General features: G+C 43.1%; 3 protein-coding genes across 17 annotated transcripts in view; all 3 read left to right on the top strand.

The window, feature by feature from the left end:
- si:ch211-285f17.1 (sickle tail protein) overlaps positions 1–13,312 on the top strand; it is a 108,817-nt gene extending 95,505 nt beyond the window's left edge. For 4 of the 14 annotated variants that reach the window (XM_034571904.1, XM_034571909.1, XM_034571905.1 and 1 more), the window contains 13 exons: positions 384–523; positions 706–881; positions 3,146–3,276; positions 3,793–3,940; positions 4,684–5,146; positions 5,284–5,482; positions 5,583–5,866; positions 6,141–6,296; positions 6,602–6,724; positions 8,095–8,175; positions 8,288–9,952; positions 10,500–10,631; positions 11,656–12,207. In XM_034571904.1, the coding sequence (XP_034427795.1) occupies positions 384–523; positions 706–881; positions 3,146–3,276; positions 3,793–3,940; positions 4,684–5,146; positions 5,284–5,482; positions 5,583–5,866; positions 6,141–6,296; positions 6,602–6,724; positions 8,095–8,175; positions 8,288–9,952; positions 10,500–10,631; positions 11,656–12,207 (4,250 nt within the window). Of the gene's footprint in view, positions 1–383; positions 524–705; positions 882–3,145; positions 3,277–3,792; positions 3,941–4,683; positions 5,147–5,283; positions 5,483–5,582; positions 5,867–6,140; positions 6,297–6,601; positions 6,725–8,094; positions 8,176–8,287; positions 9,953–10,499; positions 10,632–11,655 lie in introns of all 14 variants that reach the window. The other 10 variants (XM_034571900.1, XM_034571898.1, XM_034571908.1 and 7 more) reach the window with 7 other exon arrangements.
- A 95-nt stretch (positions 13,313–13,407) lies between these two features.
- Positions 13,408–15,598, top strand: LOC117753680 (uracil nucleotide/cysteinyl leukotriene receptor). 2 transcript variants are annotated; one of them, XM_034571914.1, is made up of 3 exons: positions 13,428–13,545; positions 13,745–13,812; positions 14,285–15,598. In XM_034571914.1, exon 3 carries the CDS (start codon positions 14,302–14,304, stop codon positions 15,196–15,198), a length of 897 nt encoding a protein of 298 aa, XP_034427805.1. In that variant the 5' UTR covers positions 13,428–13,545; positions 13,745–13,812; positions 14,285–14,301; the 3' UTR covers positions 15,199–15,598. The 2 variants fall into 2 exon arrangements, with proteins under 2 accessions (XP_034427804.1, XP_034427805.1); XM_034571913.1 differs by lacking the exon at positions 13,745–13,812 and having other exon boundaries at positions 13,408–13,545.
- A 618-nt stretch (positions 15,599–16,216) lies between these two features.
- Positions 16,217–19,299, top strand: zfand1 (zinc finger, AN1-type domain 1). Its single transcript, XM_034572880.1, has 8 exons — positions 16,217–16,351; positions 16,847–16,889; positions 17,122–17,161; positions 17,266–17,402; positions 17,563–17,654; positions 17,846–17,964; positions 18,090–18,245; positions 19,057–19,299. Exons 1-8 carry the CDS (start codon positions 16,297–16,299, stop codon positions 19,231–19,233), a joined length of 819 nt encoding a protein of 272 aa, XP_034428771.1. The 5' UTR covers positions 16,217–16,296; the 3' UTR covers positions 19,234–19,299.
- Positions 19,300–20,112: the final 813 nt, after the last annotated feature.

Consider the following 20,112-nt stretch of genomic DNA (forward strand, 5'->3'; position numbering starts at 1 on the left):
TTACACATCAGGAGCATTAAGTGAGACCAGTGGGTCGGCAGGGAAACGTGTATTCAGACACGTTCAACCTTACACAAGCATCTGGAGTAGAGCCTGACTGAGAAGTATACGTTTAATGTATTTGGTTGTATTTGTTCTCCTCTTATTTATAGTTATCTATAGTAAAGTTTATTGGATCTGATTTGCAAAGTAAAGTCAGAGGATGATGGAGTGAGGGTTTGGGTTTTGATGCTACAATCGTTTTCAGTGTAATTTCTACTTGAGTGCAAATCAGATGTATTATGGACAAGTCTCCAAAGGGTCCTTAAAGTTTCAACATGTACATATAAGTTAATTTACACTTTTTACTTGGGTCATATTGTTTTCTTTCCCCTGTGGTCCAGGTGGTTCCCCTGTCTTGGCTCCTAAAATCCACGCAGCTCCGTCAGACAAGCCCTCGGTTCCTCTCAAAGTCAACCTCCTGCAGTTCAGGAAGAACGTCTCTGACCTCAGGGTGCAGCTTCATCAGATGAGGCAGCTGCAGGCAAGATCTCTTTCTCCTTTTTAATTAATTTTAAAAGGTGGTGAGTCCTGTTCAGGCATCCACCTGTGTGCATGCATGTGAGGGACCGTGCATCTTCTGAATGACATTTTCAAAGCTACGCACGTTGGTTTGCGAGCGCAGGCGCTGCAGTATCTTATTCCACTGTGCGTTTCCTCCTCCAGCTCCAGAACCAGGAGGCGCTGCGGATTCAGCTGAAGCGCGCCGAGCAGGAAATCAGTGTTAAACTGGTCGAGGCCATGCGGCGTCTGGAGGACCCGGTCCAGAGGCAGAGATCGTTGGTGGAGGAGGACAGGCACAAGTACCTGGGACTGGAGGAGTGTGTCCTCACTCAACTTGGGTAAGTCTCTTCAATGTTTACTGCTTTGCTTCCATAGCAGGCTTCGTGTTCTATACAGGCGACAATGGACAGATGCGGTTGTTAGTATTCGCTACTGAAAGTTTATTGTTGCTGGTTTAAACTCCTTTCGTGAGAGTCCTGGACAAGAATTAGAGCTGATTACATACACACACACACCCAAGCAGCTCCTGTCAAGGTGCCTCTATTTATAGGAAATCCCCAAAAGGCTTCATTTTTATCAGCTCACCTGAGCTATTCAGCCCTAAACTCGTTGACACGCCAACGCCCTCAAATTACAGCCCACAGGTTCCTACAGGCAGAGCAGTGGCTGCAGTCTACAACAATGGACTAGACTCACAACCCTGCTCTTATTTTAATTCACTTGCAGCGTCTTGCCAACAGGGAGCGTTCATCTTATTTGGATGTTTACACGCCAGGTCGAACAGTGTTGTCTCGCTGCAGCTCGGCACGACGAAGCGCATGCTCCAGTAAACACAGTGATCGCAGACTGGGAGATGAACAGGTGGAATTATGTGAATTAGGCTTTTAGTTACTGATCATCTACTGATGGGAGTTGGGAAAATACACACGCACACACAGTGACATTGGGACACATCTGTAAACTCAGATTGGCTAACAACACAATTTAGTCACCACAAACACAAATGATGTACGTGATTATTTGCATGTGGAGCAGGAAGTGAGATCCAATCACACGTGTTCACAGGAGACACATTCAGAGCTCTTTTTACTTTTCCTAATTAAACTAAGCTCAGTTTTTATCCAACAATTAACAATATAACACATGCAAATCACACAAAAAAAAGTGATTCTGTGTAAAGTGAGGGCAAGCTGGGGCTCCCGCTCCACCAGGGGAGCTAGTGGTTGCCCCAGTTTGCCTTAACTTTAAATAAAATTACAAATACAGAGGTTTGAGCCACACAGGTTCGATTCCGACCCAGCCCCTACTGGCTGCACGTCTTCCCCTCTCTCTCTCCCCATTTCACACTTACGCTGTCCTATCAATAAAAGCAAAATGCCCCCGAAAATTCGAGCAGGGCAAGCGGTTTATTTTACGTTCCTCCGCGTAAGTTTACGTTTAAATCTGCGTCTGTTTGTTAGTTAGCATGATTATGCAAAAACAACTAAATGGATTCCCAGGAAATGTTGTGGAGGGCATGACCAGGCTTGCTTAATTAGACTCATTATAATCCTGTAATTGCAGACTCTACTGTTAATGGAGTTCTCAGTAATTAACAGGACATTAAAAAGAATACGAAAGCACAGGATGGTTCTTCAAACAAAAGCTTGAATACCTTGTTAGAGTGTCTGTAAATATACAATATGGAGATGTTCTGTTGTGTGTTTGCGTTTGGGAGGTTTGATACCAAAGGAAAATCTGTTTCCTTTGTCCTCAGCTGGAATTTCCCATCATCGTTGTTTTAACCAACAGGCCTTGACATCGCAGGACATTTAACACACGGTCTCCCTCTTGCCTTCCCCACTCCCTTCAGGGGACGTCTATAAAAAGGGTGTTTCTCGAGGGTACTTGGCCACAATGAAACACCATTTTAGTCGCTCTCCTGCAATCCCACACTGCACACAATGTTATCGTTCCTGCACATTTCCCCTCAGAGTAGCCAGGGTTTTCTCTGTGAGGCAAGCGTGATGTGCTTTCTCCGTGAGGAAGTGCTCTGTCACAAATGAGCTTTCATTCGGCGTGTAAACATTTGTGGTTTCGGGAAGAGATCCAATCCAATCTCGTCGTAGCAATCTGATTCAGACAGGGAAGTGCAGAGCGCAGTGGAAAAGTTTAATGTTAATCCTTGTGCATATTTTACATATCGTTTTTTCACCGTCCATATTCACAAATTTGTTTTCACCTTTGCCCGATCAGTAGCAGTGCATGATCTTTAGGATGGATGGTTGTACCCTGCCCCCTGGTGTTTGTAAAGAGTATATAAAATGCAAAGATTTATGTAAAGTTCTCCCTCTCTGTGTCCGTTTCCCCACATAAAAAAGTGTTCCAGTACAAAAATGTCAGTATATCACGAACAAAGCGGTGCCTCAAGTGGAATTAAATTACATTAAATATATGTTTTGCATGGATATTCTTGATTATTGATTTCATTAATCAGATATTATGTCCATTTGCTCTAAATACAATATTTTGGGTTCGAACCTACTTATTTAAGAGACGTGACTCCTCTCAAGGTTTGAATTTTTTGTACTTATCGTTGTGCGTTTTATTTCTTTTTCTCTAGTGACCTGGAGCAGTATGTGGGCTCTCTGCAGAAGGACCCAGGAGCGACACACCGGGTCGTGACCCTGAAGGACGTGGAGGAGGGAGCAGTGACTCTGAGGAAGGTGGGAGAATCTCTGGCAGGACTCAAAGGTAAGACGACTGCTGACAAGCTGTCAATCCTGACGTTTAAAAGCATTATTTGGTTCATTTCCCATCCACTAACATGGAGGAGGCAGAATTTATAACCCATACTCCTATATGTCTCTTCCGTTTATGGTTCAAACCAATATTTTTGGGGGATATTTCCATTAATATACAGAATATTATGAAATGTCAAATATATACAAAGACAGAAAAAAATTGTTGAACCGAGAACGAAGAAGGAGGTAAAACATGTGTCGCTCACTGAGCCAGTTCAGTGTTTAATATGATGGGTGTTTCTCAGACTTACAGGCTGGACTCTTATCTTGTCTCAGGGTATGTTATAATTTACTTCAATAAATTCACTTTTGGGAGAACCACTCCAAAGGTTGTAATTTATCCCATTGTACAGTTGTGCAGGGTCACGGTGGCTTAGTGAGCTGGTCGATGAGGTGAATATGAATTGTAATGTCGTGACTAAATGTTATTCTGAGGATTTGTCTCTCTGTGTGTGTGTTTCCTCAGGAGAGTTCCCGGCTCTTCAGACCAGGATGCGGGCCGTGCTCCGAGTGGAGGTGGAAGCCGTCAAGTTTTTGAAGGAGGAGCCTCACAAACTGGACAGCATGCTGAAGAGAGTCAAGAGCCTGACGGACACACTCAGCGGTCTGAGGAGGTAAAAATTCAAAAGCCGATTTCAGATGTGATGTTTGCTTTTCACGTGTAAACAAGGCAGCAGGAAAATGTCCAGAATATTCAGGCGAGGGGTGGAGCCTGGGTAGAACATGCAGGAAGCACCAGGGGGCTTTCAGGAAAGGTTCCAGAAAATGTCCAGAGCAACTGACTCTGGCTTTTGCGTTCTCACATACAGCCCTTCTGGAAAATATCAGGGAAATGTCCATTGTTCAGTGCATGTCAGAAGGAGACACAAAGGTTGCGAGGGACTCAAAGATGAAATCAAAAATCTCTCTGCGGAGCCACTCACAGGGTCTGTGTTGTGGGAGATTGTGCGATCTGATTGTATCGACAGGCCGGCCCTCATCCCGTCAGAGAGGTCGCCTCGTGTGGACAGAGGAGTCTGGTGTCCAGCTCGATTTACTTCCATCGCCTTCACTGAACCGATGAGTGAATTAATTCGCTGGACACTGCAGCACCTCATTTCCATTTTAATATGTCACAGACTCCCGACCCACTCTCACTTTTCTCTTCTGTTCTCTCAATGACTCTCTTGTCTTCTATCCCAGTGATGTCTGGTCGCAAAACCGAACCATTTTTGTGGAGTTTTGTCAGAATTAATCAACATTATTTGTCGACTTTATTTGAGGGTTTGGTGAATTTTCAATCTGGATGAGAAATCAACAAACCGTAAATATGAATTTTGGATGTAAAATGGATTTCTGTAATCTCTCCTCTCTGCAGACACACCAGTGAAGTTTCCCAGAAGGGTCCGGATCCTTCTGCTAATGTCCCAGTGGATAACATCCCTGCAGCTGCAGCGTCAGAGCCTCTCGCTGAAGCTCAGCCCAGCTCCACCTCTCCCACACTGGATCCCCAGAACTCCACCGTCAGATCCGAGGTGATGCCCTCCTCCCCGGTGGTCATCCATCATGTCCAGAGCTCCCCGGTGCTCATGCAGCAGTCCCAGCAGTCTGCAGCCCTGATCACTCAGCCCAGTCCCCCGCTCACCCCCAGCCCCATTCAGGTCCCTAGTCCCAAAGGCCAAGGCCGGGAATCTCCCAAGGGTGCGTCCGTGGGTCCGCCGAGCCCCGACCGTCAGAAGAAGACAAACGGGAACTCTGTGAATAATGGCAACCAGGATCTTGTCATAGAGGAGCTGCAGAGCAATAAGGAAAAGACCAAATGCAGAGCAATGTCCATAGAGGTACGTGTAGTCACCTGGAGAGGGCCATTGTTATCCAGCATAGCAAAGTTGTGATGGTTTTTAGCATCACATAAAGAAGGATAAAATTCCCTCACTCATTTTTCTCTATTTCTTTCTTCTTCTCTATAAATGTATAGGCAGCGGAGAAGGAGTGGGAAGAGAGGAGGCAGAACCTGGGTCATTACAACGGGAAAGAGTTTGAGAAGATCCTGCAGGAGGCCGAGGCCAACATGATGAAGGGCATCCCCAGCCTGGAGGTAGACGAGAACACAGCACTGCCCCCTGCTGCCAGCGGAGAACAAGCCGCCACCCACAGTCTTGTAGAGTCACCAACAGGTACAGATATAAAGAAGTTTACTTGACGACACAAATATGGACATGTTTAATTTCTAAATTCATGTGTAATTTAATATACTTTAATTGATGTGTGTGACAGACGAGCTCCGGTCCGAGCCTGACTCCGACAAACTGGTCAAAAAGGGGCCCGAGAAACTGCCGAAGCCCGCGTTGGAGAAACCAGCCAAGCCGGTGCTGGAGAGACCCTCCAAGACCAAGCCGGCGCCCATCGACACTGTCACCAAGCAAGGCACCGAGAAGGCCAGCAAGTCCCCACCGCCGCCTCCTCCCAGGAAGACCTACCCCGGCTCCAACTCCGGCATGACCACCACTCGCTCTGGGGAGGTGGTCTTCACCAGCAGGAAGGAGTCCGTCTCAGCTCAGGTCAGTGTGGTCAGAGGACATCTTGTGAAATGTGGAATATGCAGAGAAAAATACAGAAGTAAAATATTTACAATACATGCACGTTCTCCTCTAATTATAATAATAAAAGGTGATAAACGCTTTTCCAGTTGCCAGTAGAGGAGTTTTCTATTTTGTCATGTTGCTTGTTGATCGAATCCATTCCCATCACAGACAAAAGTCCAGATGTCGGTGGTTTTTTTAACCAGTGGAAAAGGGGATTTAGAAAAGTAACGAATTAGTCATTACCTTGCAGGACGGTGACGAGGAGGTCCCACCTCCCACTCCCCAACCCAAGCCCACCAAGGTCCCACCAGAGACCAAGCCAAAGCCTCCTACCCCTCCCCCGGTTATAACGTCTGTCTCCAGAGACGAGGAGGATGAAGGAGACAAGATCATGGCAGAGCTCCAGGTTAGACGCACGTCAACACTCAAACTCAAACACAAACTCAAACACAAACACACTCAACCAGCGGCTCTATTAAGGTGTCCTTGATTTTGCATTGTGGGAGTGGGCTGCCTAACATTTCTTCCCATGGTGATTTCCCAATGATTTTCACCGACAGCTGCCTTAAGAGTTTGATTTTAAATATAATTTTACCAGGTTGGGTTTTTGTTTTTTTTTATGATTGTGGCCGTGGTGAAGACACTCAAACTCCTCCTCCCCCCCAAAATCCTTGTCCCCACTCCCCCCCTTCACTTTTCTTCACTCTTCAGGTTTTCCAGAAGTGCACAGTTAAGGATGTAGGGGTGAAAAATTTGGTAGAGCCCGGCACTCGAATTGAACCGCAAATCAGAGAGCTAAGACCGGGGGCCTTGTTGCCCCTCAAAGAGAAAAAGGTAAAGAACAAGTCGCCGTGCAGCCGCCCCTGCTAACCGCCTGTCTCTGCCGACTGTCTCACACAATCGATGGCTGTGTCTTAACCCTTCTCCGACTTTCGCACCCTTGCTTTGGCTCGAGAGAAACCTGTAACAGCTGCCTCCAAAAACTCCTCTTTCCTCGCTGCCTCACTTCCCCTTCCTTCTGTTTGATTCTGCCGGGGATCACAGCTTGGGTTTTCAGGATTAAGTCTGCATAAAATGAAGCCTCTGAAAAGATGCTGTGTCTTTTCTGTGTGTCTGGACCAGACGATGGTGTGTCTTGTCTATTTTTCTCCAAATCAATAAAGACCTCGGCACTGTATCCCTACAGGCAATTCAAATCGTCTTTTGTCTTTCTTCAATGACATGTCTTCATTACAAAAACATCTTTTTTGTATTTCTGAAATGATTTGACGATTGAGAGAAACGACATGAGTGAAAACTCCCTGTGCAGACACATGTGTTTTTGCAGACTTGGTTCACTAGAGGTCAGCCTGGCCACTTTGCATGCTCCTCTCCAATCACTTTTTCTGAGGGATCACTTTTCTGTTCCTCTTCGTCTTTGCACAACTTCACCTCAGTTTGTTTTCCCAGCTTCACACCTACGTAACCAGCGCATCCCTTCAAGTCTATACATAGAAAATCACGCATTTAATAATATGTTTTTTTTTTATGTGACGAAGCGGACAGGTATGTTCAAGTGCAACCAAGATTAGTTCACGGCAAAGATTTTAAAACGTGTGTAAGTGTCAGCTAACAAATTAGAGCTTGTAGATACTGTGGATTACTAGCATGGCACGCAATAGAGAGCATATCAGCCCCCTTCCATTCAATCCAGCTGCACCAAATTCCACACGCTCAGTCCCCTTAACAGGCCGTATTTTTTAATACAAGATCCTTGAATTATTCTCAGAGAAACTGGTGAAAAAGTATAAACGATATCTCACAATGTAAAAGAAAGTAATCAAAAGTTGCTCTAGATCTGCCCTTTGTCCGAATTTGAGCCAAAAAGTTTCATGGAAATCTGTTCAGTAGTTTTTGCAAAATCCTTGAGCATCTTGTTTGTTGTAAAAAATGCAGCTTAAAAAGTTAAACGTGTTTATTTGCCCCGTGCGCGTTTTGATACAGAGAATTTATTCGTTTAAAAGTGATACGGTTTTAAACTGGAGAAAAATCTGAGGAGTACAAACTGTAATTACATTTGCTGTTGTACTTGTACAAGGTCATTACCCAATGCAGCTTTGACATCGTAAATGCGGCCGCAGCCTTGTGTGTCAAGTCACAGTTAATCCACAGCAACTTGGCGCGCCAGTTGCACAGTAATATTATTCCCTCACACACTGTCCTAGCAGAGCTCAGAGCCCAGTCGAGAGGATAAAGATCCAGACACGGATGAAAACGGGAACACCCCTGTGCGACAGAGCCAAGGGGTACGTGTCACGTTTGATTCCTAACAATATTTTCATGCATTTTTTTGTGAATATTCTACAACGTGAAAGTTTTATGAAATGATGACTTTCTGTTTTCCTTTCCCGATCGCAGGTCATTTACTATGTGACTGGCCAGATTCCCAAAGATCATCCACCCTTGTCAGGAACGGAGGAGACCCCCGAGCACCAAGAGCCCGCGCAGCTGTCAACACAGGTGTCAAATGTCAATGTTAACGACAATTCTCCAAGCCAGGAACAGCAGCCGCCACAGTCTCCACCACCCAAATCCCCTCCGCCTTTAACGCCGCCACCGATTTCACCTAAACCCGTGGGACTGACCATATTCAAACTGCCAAAGAAGCAAGTGAAACGCTCGGAATCCTTGAAGACCAAGGTGGAAATGGAGAAGGGCAAAATGCTCAACAAAATGAACGCTGAGAAGAAAAGTAAAATCATACAGGAGCCTGTTTCTTCCAGTAAGAATATAATCCCAGAGGCGACGGAAACAACCACAATTAGCGCCGTTAGACAGATGCCTAAAAGTTCTGTTTCCTCAACGAAAAAGGCTCCGAGTGAGAACAGCGATCCACCGGAAGCTACTTTTGTGGATTACGATGAGGGCGCGGGTCTTAGTCAGGATCTGCCTGGGGAAGAGGCGCCTCCACCTCCAGACAACATAGCATTTATGATCACCAACACCAAGGTTCAGCCTCTGTCCTCTGGCGAGTACCAGGATCTGGTCAACGCCAAGAAGGGAAGCGTTCAGACATTCACTCTAGGATGCGCCCAAAACCGAGGGAACACCGCGGGGGATCCCAACGTGCCGCCGGATAATGGCTTCAACAAGAAGCCCGTCATCATCATTTTCGATGAGCCCATGGACATCCGCTCGGCCTACAAGCGTCTGTCCACCATATTTGAGTCTGAGGAGGAACTGGAGAGGATGCTGGCACAAGAGCGCATCGATGAGGAGAGCGAGGAGTCGGACACGGAGAGGGGTGGTTGGCTGCAGGTAAAAGCTGAAGGGACCAAATCGGCTGAGGACAAAAAGGTCAGATCTTCACAGGGCACCGCCGACCACAACAGCTTATCGTCCTCGTCTTCGTCGTCGATATCCGAACTGACGGACAGTGGAATAAACATGGAGACGAACGAAGACGCCAAGCAGGACAGTAAGAAGAAGTTCAGGTTTAAGTTCCCCAAGAAGCAGCTGGCGGCGCTGACCCAAGCGATTCGCTCCGGCACCAAGTCGGGCAAGAAGACTCTCCAGGTGGTCGTATACGAAGATGAGGAGGAAGGTGACGGTACCATCAGGCAGCACAAAGAAGCGAAGAGATTCGAGATTTCACGTTCAAAATCTTTAGCGGACGCGGCCAATGTCACGGATTCGACCGCGCAGCTGAGGAGGCAGAGCTCCGACTCCCACGGCAGGACGGACGAGATCCGGAAGAACACCTACAAGACCCTGGACAGCCTGGAGCAGACCATCAAGCAGCTGGAGACCACCATCAGCGAGATGGGCCCACTCTCCCCCGAGGAGCCCGTCCCCCAGGAGGAGGCTCAAGCAGGGAACATGAAGAGCTCAGATGGAGGGGGGCTAAAGAGGTCGTCCTCTCTCCCTACCTCCAGAGCGTCAGGCCCTAAGGTACCCAGCAAAAAATCACTGCAGCCGAAGACTAAACCGCAGCTCCTTCCTCGCCCTGTAGTCATCCCTACTACCACCACTACCACTGCTTCCGCCATCACTGTCCCCAGTGCCCCCAGCACCGTGCAACAGGTCTCGCTCTAGCTCCTTTTGCTCCGGGAGGCTTTGGGTGCTTCTTGTTTGGTTTTTTTTTAAATTCATTTTCCAACCTACCTTCTCTCCAACCCTAACCACTGAAATCACAGAATCATTAATCCACTCCACAGGTGCTGGGAAATGTCGGAAATGTCCCCCAGTGGCTTTCTCCCCTCTGTGAAATCATGGCGACATGATTGGGGTTTGGCATTTTTGCTGGGTTCCTGGTTACCCCCCACCTTTCACTTTCAGCTCACTGCTAAAACTCTGAGGTTTTCAGCAAGTGGCAAACTCATCATAAAAGAGTCTCATGATGATTCAGCTCTGGTGTCTCACGTGATCTCTCAAGCATGTACTGTGTGTATTGACTTTGAGGTTTACGGTCCCACGGGGTGCATGTTCTTTCACTGGTGTTGATCGTTGGAGCTATTGAATGAGTTTTATTTGAACCTGTCAGTGCCTTGATTTTTCATGCTTCCTGTATGGTGTGTTTTTTTCTTTCTTTTGTTTTATTCCTTGTTTTTTCGTTTGGATCCCCCTGCAGAACGCCAGTGTCGCTTCCCCCACTAGTCGGATGCCCGTCCCTTTGTCTGCGAAGTCCAGGCAGTCGCCGGGTACTACTGACAAAGCAGGAAAACAGCAAAAACTGCAGGACGCCCAGAGGCAGTTCCGACAGGTAGTTTTACTGTAGGGCCTTACCAGAGACTAGAGGAAACAAAGCACGTAGGGATCGAAACACATGAGGCATGTATTATAAAAGGGGAAAAAAACTACCAAAGCTGTGAGATTTCAAGTGTTTTAATTAAAAGAATAAAGTTGCCGGGAAGGCGACTGTTTCTCTCGAGTCTGCTCTGACGAGAAGGCATGTTTGACTCTTGACTGTTACCCCCATAACATCACTGTACTGTATGCTTCTGCATGTCCACACTGCTCATGGTTTTCACTGTGTTGGTGACTTACAAAAAAAAAAAAAAAAGAAATGTCAAAGAGAGAAGTGGAACCCTATCATCTGAGTTCTGTCACCACATCTCCGGTTCCCATCACAGCTGAGCTCCTTAACAGTGTCGTGAAAAACCCCAGGATGCTTATGGCTGTGTAAAAAAAACAACAAAAAACAAACCACACACCCTAACTGACTTTTTTTCGGCTGTGCTCCCCCACTCCTCACAACGCACCTCTGCTCAAACCCCAACATCGCTGCATTGTAGCTTCTTAACCTCACTGTGATGTACGTCCTCACCCCCCCAAGACCTCAGCACAACTCACCATCTTGCAACAGCGTGTTGTCCGTGGAACGCCGGCCCACGTTTCCCCCTCTGCTCTCACTCTACTAAACTCCTTTAACCCTAATTCTCTCCCGCTTTGCCTTCTGACTCCTCCCCCGACACACTAAACCTAACGCACCCCTCCTCTAACAACACGCCGGCGATCTGTGGACACCCTCTAACCTTCGCAGTTCTCTTTTCTTTGGTAACATGTCTCAGTTCAGTGTGTCTCACCTCTCGTGTAACCTAGCGAGAACAGCTTCTGTAAATGTGTTGGTGTCTGTTAGCTGTGATATTCATGTTTGTGCAGTCATAGTGTTTCTGTGTGCATATAACCTGTAGTTTGATTTAACATCGTCTTGCCTTTTTATTTGTGTTTTTTGACCAGATTTCTATTTTGACAACCAGTATCTGTTTTGGCATCTCTGTTTGCAGGCTAACGGAAGTGCTAAAAGAGTGGGAGGGGATCATAAAACTACTTCCCCTACTATACCCATCTCTAAAATCCCTGCTTTTTATCCTAGCTCTCCTAAAGGCAGTTCCCAGTCTGCACCAAACTCAGATGCTACTAATCCCATTAACCCTTCCTCCTCCTCCTCCTCCTCATCCTCCTCCTCTTCTTCCTCAAAGTCCTCCATCCTGTCCTCTCACGCTCCTCGTTCTGGTACCCTGCCCTCCTCCCACATCCCCTCCCTGTCTAACGGATCCCTCAAACCCCCCGCACCCTCACAGCACACAGGTAAAGCTCTCTCGTTCTCCTCGCAGACCCAGAATGGTCGAGTGCACTCCTCCTCCTCCTCTTCATTCTCCTCCTCCTCCTCCTCATCCTCCTCCTCCCCCTCCCCTCTGTCGCCCACACCTTTGGGCCCGGGTGGAAAGAGCATCCGCACCATACACACCCCCAGCTTCACCAGCTACAGGTCCCACAACGGCAGCAGCGGCAAATCCTGCATCCCAACAGCCGCATCAGCTAAGGACACTACTTAGCCCCACTATCGCCCCCCTGTGGTTTTACTGCGCAGCAGGTAGATGTGGTCATGTTTTATTTTAGATAGTTTGGTTTGTTTGTTTTCTTTTTCTATTTTTTAAAAGTTTTTGTAAAAGTATTAAGTGATGCACTCCCCCCCCCGACTCTTGTTTTATTTGACACTGGTATTCTCACATCGATACTTTTAACCCCTTTTGAGTTACTTGGATTGTACTTACTTGGATTTTGATTCTCTCCTGAAGGTGTTCCAGATGTTCTCACAAAAGATTTTACAAAGAAACTTTAAAAAAAAAAAAGTTTTCCCACTTTGTAGTTGAAGTGGAAGGCTTTCGTGGTGTTGAAAATCTATTTTTCTTGCTGTAGCTATGAATAGGGAAAATACAGTTGATGTACAATCACAAAGTACGGTGTAAAAAAATTGTGTTTTATTTTTCAAACCAGAGATTGAATAATCATAGTATATTTAATCTTCTATTTTCCTGTGTTGCCAGACATTCAGCAGTCCTGTAAATGCCTTTTATGAACGTATACATTCGTGTATACAGACATTTTAAAGTCAATCTCACTATGAACTGAGAGTATTTTCTTATTTTCTCTGCCAATTTCTTTTACAGATATATATACATACACAACTGGGATCATGAGTAATACAAGTTTTCATTTTAGTGTGCCTCTTTGCCAAAGTTGTCGTACAATGACTCACTTCAGGCCTAACCCAGTCACAAGATTTAGAGGAATTTACATGAACTCTTCTTGGTTGAAGTGTTGACCTGCTGGTCTTGGTTTGTTAAGTTAACATGTATTGTTGTCTAAATGTAAACTGTACTAAAAACAAAGAAATGAATCAGTTCTCCCATGTGTACATAGACGCTTCTACTAAGAAAATGAGTAGTTTTGTTAACATACCAAAGTTTATTTGTATGCATGCCTTTCAAAAACTTTAGGAGAGTGGTGTAAAAGAAGAATTATGTTTGCACAGATAGATTTTTGTAAATATTTGGTTTTCTCCTCCTTTTTGTAAAGCTTTAAATCATACTATAAAAGAGCAATGTGGTAAAGATGTGTTGGAGTAGCAAAAATAAAGAATTGCATGCTTGTAACACACCGAGCTTCATCATTTATCCTGGTCTGTGTGGCTTCCTGTTTGATTCAGTCTATTTTAAGTGTTTGTTGCATCTGTCACATAGTGTTTGTGTAAACTTGAAAGTGTTGCAGCTCCACAGCAAAAGAGCAGTTCTCACTTCCACCCGTCTCTCTTATGGTCAGACAACTGATTCTCACTGACACGCAATACACTGTGTAGTGGAATTCTGTGTTCTGAGCCTCAGCAATTGCAGGTAAGAATCTGATTAACGATTATTGACCTCGATGGGGAATTATTATGCCCGAAATGTAATTGTTCAAAAGAAGAAGAATTGTGACGCTTAAAATACAAATCCTGTTTGAGCATGTTTCACCATTTTAGTGTTTAAACTACGTTAAACATGAATAGCATTTACACAGAGACTTGAAAATCTTTGAAATCTAAATTTAAAGGGTTTGGGGGTTTTAACAACATGCAGCTGATGGTGGAGTTTGCTGGTGATTGATTTAAAATGATCAATGTAAGTTAAAGTGAATCACAACTACAAGATATTATTTGCCATAAAAGAGGGGGACATATTTATCAGCATTTTAAACATTTAAATATTTGTTTCAAGGAAATGCTGTTTATGCTATTAATGGAATTTACATGCGATTTGTGTTGGGCAACTCTAATAATGTTTCCACTTTTTAAACTATCTTGAAAAAAAGGAAATGGTAACATTTGATATGAAGTCAGCTTTTTCTGTGTATTCATCAACACTGAAACTTTTCAAGGACACTTCCTGTTTTTTGTATTTGCCAATTAACACATGATGCTGCATGTGGGTTGATTCTCAAGTCATCTCTGTCACATGCACACTTTGCATTTGCCCTTTTTGTTTTGATACCACGGTGAATGTGTTGAGTCGTCAGAACACACTGTGGGTGCAGGCCGTCATCGCTGTAAATCACCATAACTGGTTGTTTGTGTCTGTTATTGTGCTGCACCAGGTTGATCCACTGCAACCATGAATACCTCTGAGGTCTTCTACAGCAGTGACTCCCACCATGAGAACATTGTCTTTTCTGTCTTTTACATCCTGGTTTTCGTCGTCGCCGTGCCCGGGAACGCTTTGGCACTGTGGGCCTTCTTTCACCAGGAGAACACGTCTCCATCGAGGATCTTCCTGATGCACCTTTCAGTCGCCGACCTGTCTTACATCCTCATTTTACCCATGAGAATAGTTTACCACCTGTCAGACAACCACTGGCCTTTTGGACATGTCCTCTGTGAGCTGTCGGGCTTCCTCTTCTACCTGAACATGTACAGCAGCCTCTACCTGATGAGCCTGATCAGCCTGGACAGATGTCTAGCTGTGGTTTTACCGTTAAAGTCGCGGTTAGTCAGGAATGCTAAATATGCAAGGATAGCCGTTGGTGTTCTTTGGGTGTTGGTTATTGTTTCTATGAGTCCAACACTTTTCTCTATCGGGAAGGGGGCCAACTCACCTGGCACCTGCAACAAGCTCTACTTAGAAAAGACGACTCGCAAGGCTTTGGTTTCAACCATTGTGGCGTTTGTTATTCCCCTCACCACTGTAGTGGTTTCCTACATACTGATTCTGCTGAAACTGAGAACAGTGACCCAACAGGAAGAACGGCCTGTGAAAGACAAGGCGATAAAAATGATCATACTCATTGTGACCAACTTCCTTCTTGCGTTTGTGCCCTATCATGTGAGCCGCGTGATCTACATCGTGACCCCAGCAGCAGGCCGCCGGTCACTGGGAATAGCCAATCGGATCACATCGGCCCTCACCTGTGTCAGTGGTGTGCTGGACCCCGTCATGTACTTCTTCCTGAACCGAGCGTACAGAGACCAACTGCTCTGGCTGTTCTGTAAAAAGAGAAGAGGAGACCAATGAGTAATGAATATACGTAGACAATAAATATTTTTGAACAAATTGTCCTTTTTGGTTTAATATTTAGTGGAAGCTTTTAACTGTGGGTTAACTCATTAATTTGACCTCTACAATAAAGTATTTATCAGTGCACAATTAATTATTCTAGGGCTGAGCAATGTGGCTAAAGATTATATCAAGATCAAAATGTTCATATCAGGCGATATTAGTAATTATCAGGATAAATGTGACATTATTTCTTCTCAGTTGACATTTGATAAATAATAATCAATCATCAAGGTATCAGTTCTGTTTACACCTTCTCACTGTGTTGGTACAATGCATAAGCAGTATAATCAGTTTATAGTGGACTTTTGTTAAACTACCATTGATGATAATTATATTGTGATAATTATGGATCTTGTATTATTGCCTGGTCCTAATTTATTCCATCTACCTGACACTGTCTTAAATTTGATATTCTGAGAAATTGGGGGGGTCAGTGTTTGTATTAAGAGAAAATATTTCTAAATGAATAAATGGCTGAATGCAGTGGTTGGTGAAATTCCTCTTTGTGTGGAGTTCATGTATTATTTCTTAATTGTACATGGGGGTGAGTAGCAGGGGATGAGCTTCTTTACATGTGTTAGTAGGAAGGTTTGATTATATAGACCTGATCTTAGACTTGATCTTATATTAAATAGACTTGATCTTATATTAAATAGACTTGATCTTATATTAAATAGACTTGATCTTATATTAAATAGACTTGATCTCATATTAAATAGACTTGATCTTATATTAAATAGACTTGATCTTATATTAAATAGACTGGATCTTATATTAAATAGACTTGATCTTATATTAAATAGACTGGATCTTTTATTATATAGCAAATGAAAAATTACAGATATATAAATAAATAGATAAATAATGAAAGGAATAGAAAAACAAATAAATAAACAAAGTCAGTAAATCTTATCACAGATATAAAAAATAAATAGTTTTTCTTCGTGGAAACTTTTTAAAATGACAGAGAAAAGTCACGTGACATGACGTCAGGGGTGAGGGTTCGTGTTGACATCCTTAGCCTCTCGGCTAACCGGTGAAGCTAACGGACTCATGGCTGAATTGGACATCGGGAAACACTGTCGGATCGATTCCTGCAGTCTGAACGGTCTGTGTCCACTTTACCACAGTTACAACAAACACGTGTGTTCGACCAGGATGTTACTTTGTCGTCATGTGTCAATAATACAAGACAACGAGCGTCTGTTAGCATGGTTAGCATGTCAGCTAGCTTGGTTAGTGTTCAGGTTATAATCACAACATTTAGTTTAGTTCAGCTCCTGATTGATTAACGTGTTTAACCGAATGTAAGTGTAAGTTTAGTTTGACGTGATCACGTGTAGTTGGCGTCAGTGCAGCTGCAGTGAATGAATTGAGAGTTGTCACCTCTTGTTTTATTCATATTTAATATGAGCAAGTTATGAAGCCACATGACCACAGTAGAATAACATCCTTCCCCTCAGCAGTTCGCTATGATAACCACACTTATTGTTAACAGTTCTAATAGACAACACAAACCCTTCAGCTGTGAACACTGTCGTTGAATGATCCCTATTGAAATCAGAATAACCTGGTTGAATTTGTTTCTCCATCCTTCTTACAGATTTCCTTCCATTTGTCTGTGATTCCTGCAGAGGTGTTTTCTGGTAAGATTTCCCCAGATCCCGGTGTAAAGCTGTTTCACACTTTTAACTCTATCACCTCACTGAAGGGAGGATTTCCTGCAGGTCTGTTGTATTGGAATTGCAATAACTTTAGCCAGGTGTACCTAATCAATTGTGCTCAGCCAAAAAATGAGTATCCACTTTTTTTAAATGCAAATTCCAGGTATGTCATGTAATTTTGAATGAAACTGACACATCCTTCTGTCTCTTACAGCCTCGAGCACAGAAGCAGAGAGGCCCACTCATGTCCAGAGGTACTGATAACAAGTGTTTGATGTTCTTCTTTGATTATGTTTGAACAAACACAGTTCTCTTCTCTTGTGTTGTTATACTTAACTTACTTCCCTTGACCCTACAGGAGCCAGAAAACAAAGAACAAAAGGAACCAAAGACCACCGGGGGCAGCACAAGTCATCCGTGCTCATTTGAAGACTGCAGAGGAAAAGAGTTGTTGCCTGTAATATGTCCACAGTGCGAGAAACATTTCTGTCTGGCGTAAGTTTAATGTTTTTTTTCTCTCTTCCATTAAGCTTTTCATGTAATGACGTAATTAATGTTAACCGTGGTTCCTGTGCCTGTTTCTGTTCACGTGAGTGGAAAACAAATGACGTGAACTCAAAGTGAAAGGTTCTAAGATTTTGTTCTTGACTTTCAGCCATCGTCATCAAGATGATCACAAGTGTGAGAAGTTGGAAGTCCAAAAACCTCGAATGGCAGCTACTAGAGAGCTGGTGCAAAAGATTGTCGGTCAGTTTGCACAGACACTACAAATATATCAGTAATCACAGTTTATTGTGTAGTTCCTTTTATTGTCCACATGGTGTCAGTATTGTGCTGATGCTGGCATCGTTGTTGATTTAACTAATCCACATTTGTTTGTATAACTCAGCCTGAGCACAATTGGATAGTGTTTGTGTCTTTCTCTCATGTTTACTCAGAGTCAAAGGATGGATCCAAAAGTAAAGGACGTAAAGGAGCAAAGAACAGTGCAACTGCAGCTAAGGTAGCATTAATGAAACTGAAACTACATGCTGCAGGAGACAAGGGACTACCACAGGTAAAGTACTAGCTATTATGTATGTAGTTTAAAAGAAAGGCTTCAGACAGAATTAAAGCTTGCATATTATTTTTAGTATGTGTGAATTGTGTATGATTCCATCCTTTCCTTTTTTGGCCTTCCAGACAGAGAGAACCTATTTTCAGGTTTATCTCCCCAAAGAATCTAAGGACTCCAGCCAACCCATGTTCTTCTCTTCTAAATGGAGTGTGGGAAAAGTGGTGGATTATGCGGCTTCTTTAGCGAGCCTCAAGAACAACAACAATGTACTGACAGCTAAGGTAACAGCTAGCAGGAGCAGAGTTACTGATAATCACTAAACTTTTTATTAACACATTTGTAACTACAGCAGCTACATGGAATTGTCTGCTCTCCCCATCTTTCTTCTTTTATTGTCCTCTTCATGACTTCCACAAGCTAAACTAAGTTTAAAATGCAAGGACTATCAACAGTTAGTTCACAATTTATTTCCATGTATCTTTCAACCCTGTCTGCAGACATTAAGTGTGGGTGTTAGATTCAAGTATGACCACTTTCCTGCCTGTATTCTTGCTGCATGTATCAGCAGCAAGATAGAGCTCTGCTAAAAGGAAGTTGGGTTAACCATGAAGATGTTTCTGTACTTGAAAATAAGTTTTTCTCAGAATAGCAAGTTGCAATTTTTTTTAAAGTTTTGTTAGTGACCTCTCCTTATTAACAGTAGTGTGTTAACATAGTGAAACCTATGCTCTTTAACAAAAGATCAGTCAAATTAAAATTTCTCTGGCTGTTGTCCAATTTCCTCACCTACAATCTGGTAAAAACTAAAAATTTTGGTTGGTCTTTATTTCAATAAATTAATTTAGAGAAGCTTTCCAGCAGTTTTGAAAAGGTGTAGTGTTTTGCTGGGGAATATCAACTAGCTTTTATCTTTGATCCCCCTTTGATTACACTTATCTATCTCTTACAAAGCTAAAGTGACAGGTAACTTATCATAATATTTAAAAGAAAAATAGCTGAACATTGTTAATGTTTTATTTATAGTTGTTTTATAAATGTCAGTGACCCTAAATATATATAAACAACGACTCTCTGTCTCCTCTGGGTTTGCAGAAGCTGCGGTTGTGTCACCATCAGACAGGTGAAGCTTTGCGGATGGATGACACCCTCCTCTCGCTGCTGGCTCACCCAGAAACTCCTCTGTACAATGGGGGTAACGTGATCCTGGAGTACCTGGATAATGAGTGCACAGGCCTGGGGCACGTTTCTGACTACATCACACAGACATGACAAACCAACAGGTTTCTAAATGCAATTTGTGTTTCTGTCAATAAAATTTTATTTTTAAATATTGGACTTGTGTAGATGTGTAAATGATATATGTACAAAATGATCTAACCCTTAACTTACATTTACAAAAAATGCCTTTAATACTTTGTATATATTATCATTTATTATTAGCTCTATTCCAAACACAACCAAAAAAACACAGTATCCGTTTCTTGTTTTTGCAGATGTCCCATGACATTTGACAAAGCTCCATCCTACGCAGAGGCTGAGCGAGTTTCATCCAATCACACGACTTATTCTTTATACGAACAGGTCAAAGAACCAATCAGGAGGCGGTGTTGATTTCAAAGTGGGTGTGGACGCGAGTGGGCGTATATGATGAAAAGGGGCTGGGCTTAACGATACAGTAGAGTCGGTTGTTTTGATGAGCAAATTAAAAAAATAATAAAAAAATACCATGTAAACACAAGGAATTATAAGAGATTGTAAAGACATGTACAAAATGACCTTTTACACATTAACATGTTCAAACGATGTGAATGTTTCTAGATGTTTACAGATAAACAAATATCTGTATTATTGTTATTTTTGTATTGATAGTATTATTATTATTATCTCTTTTTCCAAGTGCAACCAAAACAATTAACAGGGACCATTTGAGAACAGTAAAATAATAAATGAGCAGAAAATATAATATAGACTATATACATACATATAAAAGAAATATGTACAAAATGACCTTCAATACATTAATATGTATAAACAATGTGAATGTTTCTCTTTATAATCACAGAAAAGTAAATATCGTATTATTATATCTTAACAATATTATTGTTGTTATCTATTGTCTAAAACCACAACAGTGTTTATACAGCGACG

Source organism: Hippoglossus hippoglossus, chromosome 20 (assembly GCF_009819705.1).
Source record: "Hippoglossus hippoglossus isolate fHipHip1 chromosome 20, fHipHip1.pri, whole genome shotgun sequence".
Classification (NCBI taxonomy): domain Eukaryota; kingdom Metazoa; phylum Chordata; class Actinopteri; order Pleuronectiformes; family Pleuronectidae; genus Hippoglossus; species Hippoglossus hippoglossus.

What these genes read in the sequence shown, in the direction of transcription:
- LOC117753680 (XM_034571913.1), top strand. Translation starts at nt 14,302, where the DNA reads ATGAATACCTCTGAGGTCTTCTACAGCAGTGACTCCCACCATGAGAAC.
- zfand1 (XM_034572880.1), top strand. Translation starts at nt 16,297, where the DNA reads ATGGCTGAATTGGACATCGGGAAACACTGTCGGATCGATTCCTGCAGT. An exon ending in GCTGGTGCAAAAGATTGTCG is followed by an intron (nt 17,655 to 17,845) that starts GTCAGTTTGCAC and finishes ATGTTTACTCAG; the next exon opens with AGTCAAAGGATGGATCCAAA. An exon ending in ACAATGTACTGACAGCTAAG is followed by an intron (nt 18,246 to 19,056) that starts GTAACAGCTAGC and finishes CTGGGTTTGCAG; the next exon opens with AAGCTGCGGTTGTGTCACCA.